The following is a 13,006-nucleotide window of genomic DNA, read 5'->3' on the forward strand; positions in this document are numbered from 1 at the left end:
ACTTTACTTCTCTGACTAATTTTCCCACTTACAAAATGAGTACCATGTTGCTTGTTTATGCTTGCCCTGTCAATTCTTATAAATCATAGTCTTAAGGATTTTCCTGAGGATTAGATAAAGGTCAAAAAACCTGTCTCTGAGGCAGCTAGGTGGTACAGTGGAGAGCGCATTGATTCTGGAGTCAGGAGGACCTCAGTTCAAATTTGGCCTCAGACACTTAATACTTACCTAGATGTGTGATCTTGGACAAGTCACTTAACCCCATTGCCTTGCAAAAAACCCCCAGAAACTTGTCCATATTCAATCAGTAAAAAGCATTTATTAAGCTATAAACATCTGGGTGGAAGTTTCTTGAGCAGAGAAATGATATGGCTAGATTTTATTGTTTTTATTTTATTTTATTTTTTTTAGGTTTTTGCAAGGCAAGTGGGGTTAAGCGGCTTGCCCAAGGTCACACAGCAAGGTGATTATTAAGTGTCTGAGGCCAGATTTGAAATCAGGTACTCCTGACTCCAGGGCCAGTTGATCTCTCTACTGTACCACCTAGCTACCCCTAGATCTGTGTTTGTAAAATAATAAGTTTAAAATTTATCTCTGTGGGGGATGGATTGGAGAGTTCAAATGTGGACTCAGATACTTACTAGTTGTATGCTCTCTGGGCAAGCCACTTAAACTTGTTTGCCTCAGTTTTGTCATCTGTAAAATGAGCTGAAGAAGGAAATGACAAACCATTCCAATATCTTTGCCAAGAAAACTCCAAATGGGGTCACAAAGAGTCAGATATAGCTCAAATGACTGAACAACAACAAATGTGCCAACTATTGTGTAAAGACATTGAATGTACAAATATAAAAATAAAACAAGACAGTCCATGATTTCAAGGATCTTACATTCTGCTGGGATAGGGGGTAAATGCAATATATTCACAGCCAAATCAACATAAAAGATATGCAAAATAAACACCAAGTGATAAGGATGCTAACAACTGGAGGAACCAATAAAAGTCTCCTAAAGAATGTGATACTTGAGGCAAGTCATGAAGGGGACTACATGTTCCTGGAGGAAGAGACAAGAAAGAGTATTCTAGGCATGGGAACAGCCTGTATAAAGTCACCAACAGGGGAAAGGGAATATGGTATCAAAGTTTAAGAAACAGCAAATTGGTCAATTTAGATGGAACGTATAGTTTATGAGGGTAGGCATATGTAATTAGTTTGTATATTCTAGAGTCAGATTGTGAAGGGCTTTAACTGCCACAATACAGTATAATATTTATTTAGTTTCTGTTATGTACCAGTGCTAAGCATTGGGGATATCAATAAGAAAAAGTCATAGCCTTTCCTTAAGGAGCTTACAGTCTAATGAGGAAAGATAATGCATAAAAGGAAGCAGGAAGGTAGAGAGGATAGAAGGCATGGGTATAAGGGACATCATATTGGTGGGCTATATTTCAAGGAGTTCAGCAGGTGGGAAATGAAGAGTTATCTAGGCTTCTGAATTCCCCTTAGATGATGATTTAGAGAGGAGCTTTTTGCTCCAATCTTAGCCCTTCAATCAGAAGATTAAGGTAACTGGGAGTACTGAATTGGTGAGAACACTGAAGCTGATGTAATCTCTCTGATGCTGCTTCCTGTAAATGAGCTTTTCCCTAGAAGGGCATGATAATAGTGGAGCTTATATATTATCCTACAGACAACAGAGACCTTTGGAAGTTTCTTGAATAGGGGAATGATATAGCTAGATCTGTGCTTTTAAATTTTTCAGTTTAAAATTTAGCTTTGTGGAAGATAGATTGGAGAGGGAAGAGCCTGGAGGCAGGGAGAACAATTAGGATTTGATTGCAATAGTTTAAGTGAAATGTGTGATGTTAGATGAGAGAAGGATATAGATTGAAGAGTCTTGAAAAAAGAATCAACAAAACTTAGAACTTTATTGGAAACGGGGGAAGTGCAGTGATTGGTATGTGGTAGATACTTAATAAATATTTGTACATTGATTGATTGAGGAAAGAAGCAGAGATGAGTCTTAGGTTGTGTATCTAAGCAATTAGAAGAGTGGTGACCTGTGGAGGAAAAAAAAGTTTGATGGTGGGGAATGATAATGATAGTTTTAGACATGCAGCTAATAAGTGTCAGAGACTGATTTGAACCCAGATCTTTCTGACTTCTGGTCTAGCACAAACCAGTAAACCACTGGCAGCCTACCTTGAAGAATATCTCATGGGATAATGTATCTGGGGACATTTTGCTTGTTTTTAGCTTTTACAAAGAGTTATTTATTGTGAAGATAAAGCAAGTGCAGAAGTACAAACATTTCCCACCCAATACCTAAGGTATATTCTCCCTTATAACACTTCAGTCACAGGTAAGTGTGGGACTCAGTATTACCATTAATAATAGATAAGTAGATAGATAAACAGAAGGGTATATACTAAGCATTGAGGATATAAATAAAAGAAAAGAAGGTGGTCCAATCTGTCAAAGGATAGATGCAGTGGATAGAGTGTTGGACCTGATGTCAGGAAGACCCATCTGGCCTTAGACATCTGTCACTTATTAGTTGTGTGATTCCTGAGCAAGTCATTTAACCCTAATTGCCTCACAAAGAGGGAAAAGAATCAAATAAGGTCACAAAGAGTGACACAACTGAAAACAACTGAGCAACAAATGCCAATGAGATTACATTCTAACAGAGGAAGATAAATGCCAAAGAGGAATTGGAAGTGGATGTGGTAAAGCAGTCCAGAGAGTGATTGAGTTGAACTAGAAGTAAATAAATATCATGTTTGGGACTTCTCAAAAATCACCAGCAGGAGTTCAATGAACAGACCTCAGGACAAAATTCTTTAGATGGTCAAGGCAGTTGATGGAAACCTGGAGTAGTCTTGGAAAGTGAATTGAGCTAGAAAAGAACTTGGTTATAATAGGATAACCCTTGGATCAGGGATTGTTGGACTAGTCGTAAAAGTTATTCACAGGGCATCTAGGTGGTACAGTGGATAGAGCACCAGTACTAGAGTAAGGAGGACCTGAGTTCAAATCCAGCCTCAGACACTTAATAATTGCCTAGCTGTGTAACCTTGGACAAGTCACTTAACTCCATTGCCTTGCAAAAAAAGTTATTCATCTAGGTCTCAGTTCTGGACTGGCAGGTTGTCACATCTGCATGCATTCCTGACAAGCTTGCTCCTCTGCCGTTTCCAGGCTCTGTTACCTAGAAGCAAAAAAGAATGGAAACAATAGAGATGGAATAAGTAGCAGGGTCAAGAACTCTTAGCATGGATTTTGAATGAGAGGAGTCCAAGGCCCCCACTTGGGAGCAATTTAAAAGTGCTATATAAAAAAAAGTTCCATACAAATGCAAAATATTATTTACTAGGGATTTTAATGGTAGGATAAATTCTAAGGATGTTGAGTTCTCACTTTGACCAACTCCCTTTTCTCACTTTTATTTATGTGCACTTTATCTCCCTTTATACTAATCTAACTTATGCAAGATCCATCCTCCCCTTTCTCAATCCACTGCTGTCTCCCCCTTTACACTCAACCCAACTCAATAACCAGAAATATCTACATCCCTCAGTCAGTGTGGAGAGGTGCCTAGAACAGATAGTTGACCATTTTGTGGTGGAGCTACTGGACCAGTAGGCAGTCTCTTTCTGGGATTTTAGCCTAGAGCAATTGCTCAACTCACTGCCTCTCCATACCTGGTTCAGAGATGTTTGTCTTTTAAATGAGACATTCTCAAAAGGTCAAAATCAACAACTGCTCTATGTTACCTCATGTGGTGAAGTCTGGGGTCTAGAGGAATAAGTTTAAATGATTTATAATTATATGCATGTTTAGGTATTTAAACATATATATGCTTATTGAAATACACATATTTATTGTGGACATAGGCACATGTATACCTTATAAAGTATACAAAAAGTATCCAAAAAATAATAACAACAATAATGATGATGATAGAATTTATATAATTTAAGATTTGCAAAGTTTACAAATATAATTTCATTTTATCCTCATACTGACTGTTACTTATTAGTCTTCCATAGAATGCATACTCCTTCAGGGAAAGAATTGTTTCATTTCTGCCGTTGTCAGAAGGCCTAGCAGAGTGCCAATACACACTTGTTGTTCAGTTGTTTCAATCATGCCTGACTCTCTGTGACCCCATTTGGGATTTTCTTGGCAAATATACGGGAGTGGTTTGTCACAGACACTCTTATTCACTTCACGCCTTAGCTGTCCTTAGCACTTGTTAAATGCTTGTTGAATTGAATTAAATTCTCCAAACTTTTTGACAGAGGTATACATCTAGTTTTCCTTAGACTTTCTAGGAGTTCTGTTTCCTACACTCTTTGTATTGCAGAGAATAGTTCAGATCATTCAAGTGAATATTTGATTGAGGACCTACTAAGTGCTAAGATGACAAATGATCTGTTAAAGTGGCAAAGTCAGGATCTGAAAACAGACTTTGGGTCTGTTTTGGTCCAGTGCTCTTCTTCCTGCTGCCTTGAATTTGTTCCCATACTGTGGTTGATTCTATGTTAGATGATATGGTTGGAACTAAGAGGAGGTAGGAAAGAAATAACAAATTATTAAACGCCTACTATGCTCTGCATTAGATCAAACACTGTCCAAGTTATATATCATTTTATCCTCACAACAAACTTGAGAGGTAGTAGGAGGAGGAGCTATTATTATCCTCATGTAACAGGGATACACAAAACTAGTAAGTGCCTAAGGCCACATTTAAACTTAAGTCTTCCTGACTCTAGTTCTTTGTATCATCTGGGACTCTGCTCTTAGGGAATTCCCCAAACAGATTATTATTAAATATTGGATTATATTGAAGTAGATTGGCTAGTCTCACTGTCCTGATTCTTCTCCAAGTTGTCCCACTCCCTGCTAGAAAGATATGTTAAGCTCATAATCTTGGATTTAAATACTATGCAATTACAATTGAGATAGGGTCATTTTGGGGTACTCATATGCTAGCTAGAGTTTAACTTCTTGTGAATAAAAGTAGAGTTTGGAAGAAAAAAGGGGGAGTGATAGTAAGGTTGGGGAGTTGGAAAGGGCAAATTGGTATACTAAATTGTCTTGGAATTTTTAACTTGGCTTTCTATCAGCCCTCAGCTGTTCTTTTGGGTGTGTGGAATTTAGGGAAAAGAAAGCCAACTATTTTAGTAATTCACCTCCTTTATGGTTCAATTTACAGTAAATCTGTTAACTACCTTTGAAAAGTTTGTAGGGAGGAATGGTGGGGGAAACAAGGTTGGAGGCCAGGGATAGAACCAAATGACCTCTGTTAAGAGACCAGTTTTGCAATGAATAAACAGTAAGGGGGCCCTGTTTGACATTTCTGCCTGAGAAAGGGAGTGGTGGTGGTGTGGGGATGGGGAGACAAAATGATGGGGAAATTAATAAATTTGCTGCTACAATCCCTTTTTGGAAGTTCTGCTTCCAAGTCACATCTCCAAGAAAATCATGAGCAATAATGTGAATGCTGTTATCACTATGTCCTATTACTATGACCCCTAGCTTCTTTTCTGACCCAGTCTTCTCATATACTCATGCATTTTATATGAAGTATTTTCTGACCTGTAGGAAATACTCTTTTAATCTTCACCTTAATTTCCATCTGTCTAACGTGTGTAAAGCTTCTTAGCCCTCCTAGGTACCAGCCATTTCACCTCCTACAATGAGATCATTTCTGTTCTCCCCCCAACACAATTCAATCCTAGTTTTTGTCCTTTCTCTCTTCTAAAATTCAACCTGAGTTAATTTTGTGTTTACTTAACTGTGTATTTGTTGGATACCCACCTCTACCATCAGTAGTCTGTCCTTGAGGGCAGGAACTGTTGCTGTCTGGCTCATAATTTATGCTAACGATTATTTCTTGAGTTTAATTAAATTGAATTGAATTTCCACTAGCAAAGGAAATGAGCAGCCAAGTTAGTCCTTGAGGAGTGTTGTGGAAATACCAAGGTATCTTAACCTTAAGAGAACCTGAAATAGAAACAAATAAATGCACAGTCTAGTAATTGAATGGTGATTACTTATTCTACAAAGGGATTAATCAGAGGATTCTTTTAAGTGATGCAGTAGCTAGTGGAGTGATCCTGGAATCAGGAAGACTTAATCTCTGTCTCAGTTTCCTCAACTGTAAATTGGAGGTAATAATTCTGACACATTGTAGGAGCTTAATAAAAGTTTAGTTGCTTCTTGAAATATTTAGAACAGGGTTCAACTTATTCATTTAAAAAATTTGCATAGGGGCGGCTAGGTGGTGCAGTGGATAAAGCACTGGCCCTGGAGTCAGGAGTACCTGGGTTCAAATCCAGTCTCAGACACTTAATAATTACCTAGCTGTGTGGCCTTGGGCAAGCCACTTAACCCCATTTGCCCTGCAAAAACCTAAAAAAAAAGTTTGTATAGATCCTTTCTAGAATATATCTATTGTGTAAAATGATATACCTATATTGGCAAAGTTATCTATGCTCTCTTTGTAATCTACTATTAATAATTCCCATCTACTTCAGTCCAGGAGGGTTTGTCATGTCTTTGTATATGGGGGAAAAATTACTTCCTACTTTGGACTCATCTCTAACTGAAATCAAGCATTTTCTTCCATTATTTAAAAACATTATTCTGAGAAGGTTCATAGGTTTCACCAGACTGCCAAAGGGTCCATGACATAAAAATGATTAAGAACTTGGGATATAGATCAGCCTTGTCATTTATAAAGGAGTTGACTGAAGTCCAGTGATGTCTCAGCAGTAACAAGCTATAGTAAGCATGAGAGTCAGGATTCAATCAAAGGGTTGAAGATAAGAGGTTGGCCTTTAGGCACCTTCTAGCCCAAAGACAGCAAACTTTCCCCTGAACTGTGCTGTTTGTGAAATGCTTTCAGTTAGCTGATTTTTTTTCTTCCTAACTTTCCATATTTTTTCTACCTTTTCTTATGTTTTTTCTGCAGAAGGCTTATGAGCAAAGACCTCGTTCATCAAAAGAGGTAAGATTAATTTTCCACCATTACATCTCCAGAATTTCTATAGTTGGGTAATTGAAAATTCAGGAGTAGTCCTTATAACTGGTTGGGTGGGGGAAGAATTAAAGGCCAAAGTTTTGGGTGGAGACCAGGGGTACCATAGATGTTCAGAGAAGGGAGTCATTCACTACTGGAGTTGGAGTGTTTAGGGAAGCCTTTGCTTATGAGGTGATGCTTGAGATGGATCTCCTGGAGCTATTGAGCTACTGGATCCCTGCCTTTCTCATCTTTGAGAGGAGACATTTGAGCTAAACAAAAAGTTTTCTTTTGCCTCCTCCCATCTCACCTCCTAATCTGTTCTGTTTCTGTGATACTTGGAACACAATGTGAGAGCAGAGAGGCTGCTCCAAGTTCCCCGGGCCATACTTCTGGTTAGCAGTCCCATTTTCAGGAGTTCAAAAAAGTGCTTGGGTAGGATCCTTACTGGGTAGCCCATACAAAGTTTCCTGTCTTTGTAATGGTGCTAATTGATAATGGATTTCACTACAGAATGCCAGTTGGAGAGGCAATATGGAAAAGTGGACAGAGCCCTGGATTTAGGCAGGAAGTTGTGGTTCAGTCATGTCTGACTCTCTGTGATCCCAATTCGGGCTTTTCTTGGCAATGATACTGGAGTGGTTTTCCTGCCATCTCTAGCTCATTTGACCGATTAGGAACTGAGGCAAACGATTAAATGACTTGCCCAGAATTACAGTTAGGAAGTATCTGAGATTGATTTGAATTTAGGAAGATGAGTCTTCCTGATTTCCAGTTTTTTAGACTCGAAGATAGACATTCAAATCTTGCCTCAGATACTTCCTAGCTATGTGGTATAAAGTATGCCGGATGACTCTGATAGCCTCTTAGGTCTCTAAACAGTTAAATCTATGATTCTATGAGCATTGAGTGATTATTTGCTGATGCTATTTCAGGCAGCTCCTTTCTTGTTTGTCCTTTCAGAAAAGGGAAGGAGGAATCAGTAAGAACTTGATATTTTGCCTACTTGTGAGCAGCTAGGTGTCACAGGGGATATAATGATCAGATTGGGATAAAGAAAAATCTTCTCCTTGAGTTCAAATCTGATCTCAGACACTACTGCTGTGTGATCCCAGACAAGTCACTTAACTTATTTGCCTCAGTTTCTTCATCTATAAAATGAACTGGAGAAGGTAATGGCAAACTACTCCAGTATTTTGCTAAGAAAACCCCAAATGGGGCCATAAACTCTGATCCTGTTGCAGTGATGTTCATTTTTATCTCCCTGGTCTGCTCATTCTTTTGACAATAATAATAATAATCTTTAGAGCTTTGGTTCTAAGATTTGCAAAGATCTCTCCTTTTCCTTGTGTGGTAGACAGTGCAAGTTCATTTGACATTTAGGAAAACTGAACATTCTTACTTGAGGGAAGCCAAGTAACTCGTACAAGATTATACAGCTAGGGAGGCATTGTGATATAATAAAGAACATTGACTTTGGTGTCAAAGAACCTGGGTTCAAAACTTTTTTGTTGGTGTTTACAATATTGTATGGGGCCTCGGTTTTTTCATCTGTGAAGTGGGGTAGGTGTATTCGATGACCCTGGGGTTCTTTCCACTCTAAAGCTCTGATCCTAATTCTTTGTGCTCCTACTTATATTCATCTCAAAAGGGCCTTATTCCCTTTCAAAGCTGTTCCTTTCTTTTTCATGCCTGCAATTTTTAAATAATCCCGGAGTCCAGGGTTCCCTAAGTAACTTTCTTGGGTCTGGAGACAAACCCAAGAGACTTATTCCAGTTAGGATTCAGTACTTACTCTGCCTTTCTTCCCCTTACTCCTTTATCAAAGAACTCTGAGAGAGATTGGGTCCAGTCTTCTTTTGGGGATATTCTCATAGAGAAGATGGACAGGGAATTAGAATACATGGGCTCTAATGCTAACTCTGCTTTTAACTGACCTTAGGAAAGTCTTTAGCCAGTGAGAAAACTGATGACCCCTTTCTACTAGATACTATTTTCTGTTCTAGGTTATCTCATAGTTCCTTCTCTTCTTTGATTGTTAATAGTACCCCTCCAGACACATTAGTTCCATGGTCCTCAGTTTCCTCATCTGTCAAATGACATATCACAGGGATGTTAGTTATAAGGTTTAAATGTGATGATTAATGTGAAAACGTTTTTTTACTTTCTAAAACTTTTAAATTTTAAATAAATGTAATGGGCTATTATTATTCAATTTATGCCCCCCAAAAGACTGGAATCTGGGAGGGGTTAAAGGAAGGAGACTGGAAACTGATTTATTCATCAACTGAATGGAGGGGGAAAAAGAGAGAGAAAAGAAAAGGAGGGAATGACCAAGAAGCCTCTATCTCTGATAGAGTGGACCCCCTGACTTATGAAAGCCTACATCATTATGTTACAACAGAGGGAACAGAGAAATCACTCACATCTGTATACAACTTTAAGGTTTATAAAGCAGTTTCTTCATAGTATTCTTGTTGGGGTAAATAGAGCAACTCACCATTTCCATTTTACAGCTAAGTAAACAATCCCTACCCACTCAGACTCTTAACAGAAAAAAATATAATGTATTCACAATAATCGAGAATGATTTAGTTCAAGTTCAGTTTGAAGAACATTTTAATATTTCTGGTTTTTTCCCTGATTCAACAAATTTAAAAAAATAAATATTATAAATATTATAATAAATATTATACAGGTATGACACTTGATTGAATGGAGTTATAGATGTTTTTTAAAATTAACTTTGGTTTAATTCAAATTTTATTTTGGAAAATTTGGTTCAGTTCAGGTTTCAGCAGATTCACTGTGGTTGTATGGTTGAGCTTCCTGATTTGGTTCAGTTTAAGTGATCCTGTTTACTGTTTTAGCTTATTACACAGCAGCCAAATGGACTCTTCCCTCTGGGAGAGTGAGTTTTTCTGAAAATACGTCAACTCTTGTTCTCCTTTTGTTTTCCCTGCAGTGCTCAATTTAGGCCTGGGTACACAGTGGGCGTTCAGTAATAACTTGGTAAATGAATGGATAAATGACTAGATGGAGGTTGATGGAACTATGATGACTTAATGCTAAGCTGGAACACCTAGGTTGCAATATATGATTATGATGATTTTTTCATGTTTCACTTTAACCTCTTATTAAGGCTTTTACCATTAGTTGGACATCATTCCCATTAGGTGCTTCATCAAGGGCTTAATGGTAAGCTCATAAATTTAAGAATCCTAAAGATTCTTTGTCCTGTATTGTCTTCCATAGAACAAAAGCAGGTAGATTATTACAGTGGTTAGATCACAGGACCTGGAGTCAGGAGAATTTGAACACAAATCTTCCTTAGTTTCTTCATCTGAAAAGTGAGAGTAATAATAGCAAAATCTATCCCCCCAACCATGTTTGTTATAAGGATCTAAATTCTGTAAAGTATGTTGCACATCTTCAAGTGTGGCATAAATGCTCTTTATTGTTATTAAAGACTACCAAAAGCAATTTTACTTGCTAAAATCCTCTGCAGAGAAGATTTTAATAGGTCTGATTCCTATTTTAAATGGTTTACCAAGTCAGCTTGTATACAATTCATATTTCAGTATTACAATATTTAGGTCCTGGTCAGCGAGATTCAGCATTTTAAATTCAACTGTATACTGCCTTCTGATAAAGTCTGTCCTCTTCTCCTCAGCTAAAAAGTGATTTCTTTCTTCTCAGGCTTTTATGGTATTTTGTCTCCTTTATCCATACTACACTGGAAGGAACACTGGACTTGGAGTGGAGACCTTGGTTAGAACTCACTTACTAACACTCAAAAGCTGTGTGACCATGTACTAATTATATGGTCTCTAACCTATAGTTTTCGCAGGCATTTAAAAAAAAGAGGATAATGATAATTTCCTTCCCTCTCATCCAAGGTTGTTGTGAAGAAACCATTTTTATAAAATCCTAAATTCCATAAAAATCTAGAGAAGTGACATAGTGTATAAAATATTGGATTTAGATTTAGAATAGTCCTGAGTTCAAATTCTGCCTGAGATACTTACCAGCTGTATGACCCTGGGCACGTCACTTAATCACTGTCTACCTTAATTTCCTCTTCTGTAAAGTGAGAATAATAGCATTACCACTCCATGGTTTTTGTGAGGAACAGATGAGATTATCTATGTAAAATGTTTTGAAATTATGAAGGTGCTGTATGTTTCAGCTATTATATGAGTTATTCTATTGTGTCATTTTTATTTGTGTATATGTTCTATTGCCTACTAATCTCCTGAGATTTTATAAACTCTGAGAATAAGGAATAGGTATTGCTTTGCATATAGATTATCAACAAATGTTTCTTCTTGCTATTTTAAAAGGCTGCTTATTTTAGAATGCAAGAAAGAAAAAATATTTTATATTTAATTTCATTCAGCAAGATGTACTGACACAGTGAATAAAAATTGAAATTAAAATAAGAAGAAACTATACATTTCATGGACTAGAGAAATCAGATCAAACTTCATGGAGGAAGAGGAACTAGATTTGGGTTCTAAATTATGGATAGGAATTAGATAGATAGATGGTAAAGAGTAAAAGAATATTACAGGAAGGGGACCCAGCATGGGCAAAGATGTTAGTGACCTGGTGGGGTAACAGTAACTCTGAGCCAGTCACATGCAAGAGCTCACACTGAAACCTTCACAGTGAGTTATACTGTGCCAGCATTGTGGTTGTCCTGAGGAGCTGTGTCTTGGGGGATTTAAGAGGGAAGAACTTTGAGCCACCCAGCCAGGAGGAGTCACGCAGTCATCATTATTGTAGGGTTTTGTAATAGTTTCAGTCGTTCTCAGAAGTTGACTCTGCTGTTGGTGAGCCCCCCAAATTCAAGTTAAGTATGCATTGCATTATTGAGAGGTCCAGGTAACTTGTTTTATGCAACTTTGTTATCTATCTATCTATTCAATAATCTTTAAGTAAAATTTAGCATGTCCTTCAATTATTATTTAAAAAACCTAAACAGCTGACTTATGGTGGAGCCAAAATGGTTTCAGAAGAAGAGCCTCTCTTAGGGGCTACCTCCAAAATATTTCAAAAACCTTAAAATTATGACTCTAAATTTTTGAGAGAACTCACAGAAAGATTCACTGAGGCAATTCTCCAAACCAAGGTAACTTAGAAAATAGTGGGAAAATTGTGTTCTATGGGGTTGGAGGGTCCGCACCACCAGAGTAAAGGAACTTCAGCCTCCTGGAAACGCCCCAGGGCGCCTGGGAGTGCCAGTTCCCAGCAGCAGAAGCAGTTTCCTGATCTGCACCCCAGGGAGCATCAAGCACAACTTGGAAGATCAGCAGGGAGACCTCTGCCAAAGCGAGTGCAAAGCCCAGGTCCTAAGCATGGCTGTGGCAGCTCAGATCCCAGGAAATGGAAGCAGGCCCAGCAGGAGCCTCTAGGCCGCTGCACCCTGAATGCTCAGCCCACTGAAGATAAGGGAATGGAGGGAGACTGCTGAGATCTGTCCTCTGTCCCTGGAACAGGACTCTGGGGCTGTGATCACATTTAGACCCTGGTCACAGTCTAGGCACCCCATAGAGCAGAGAACCCCCCCCCTCACAGCCCCAAGGCAGAGGGGTCATTCAAAGACCAGAAGAGCAGTCAGAGCCTCACACTGAGGTCCTTGCGGAGGAGAGGGTGTCCCCAAAACCAGGCGCAGGCTGGGGAAATGAGTAAATAGAAAAAAAAAAGGAATCTGACCATAGACAATTACTTTGGTTCCATGGAGGACCAAAATACTCAATCTGAAGATGAGAAAATCTAAGCTTCTTCATCTAAAGATTCCAATAAATATAGAGAAGTTGGGTTTAGGCTATGACAGAGCTCAAAAAGATTTTGAAAAATCAAGTAAAGAAGATAGAAAAACAATTTGGAAAAGAAATGAGAGAGATGCAGGAAAAATATGAAAACGAAGTCAGCAGCTTAGTTAAGTAGATCCAAAAAAGTGCTGAAGAAA

The 13,006-nt window shown here is 38.3% G+C and overlaps 1 protein-coding gene across 1 annotated transcript in view; it reads left to right on the forward strand.

Annotated features, from left to right (window-relative positions):
• Nucleotides 1-13,006, forward strand: part of ARHGEF4 (Rho guanine nucleotide exchange factor 4) — a 524,411-nt gene that overhangs the window by 14,854 nt on the left and 496,551 nt on the right. Inside the window, exon 2 of the mRNA XM_074214904.1 lies at nucleotides 6,985-7,020. Within this exon, the coding sequence (XP_074071005.1) occupies nucleotides 6,985-7,020 (36 nt within the window). The remainder of the gene's footprint in view (nucleotides 1-6,984; nucleotides 7,021-13,006) is intronic.

The sequence above is a fragment of the Macrotis lagotis genome, chromosome 1 (genome assembly GCF_037893015.1).
Source record: "Macrotis lagotis isolate mMagLag1 chromosome 1, bilby.v1.9.chrom.fasta, whole genome shotgun sequence".
In the NCBI taxonomy this organism is placed as follows: Eukaryota; Metazoa; Chordata; class Mammalia; order Peramelemorphia; family Peramelidae; genus Macrotis; species Macrotis lagotis.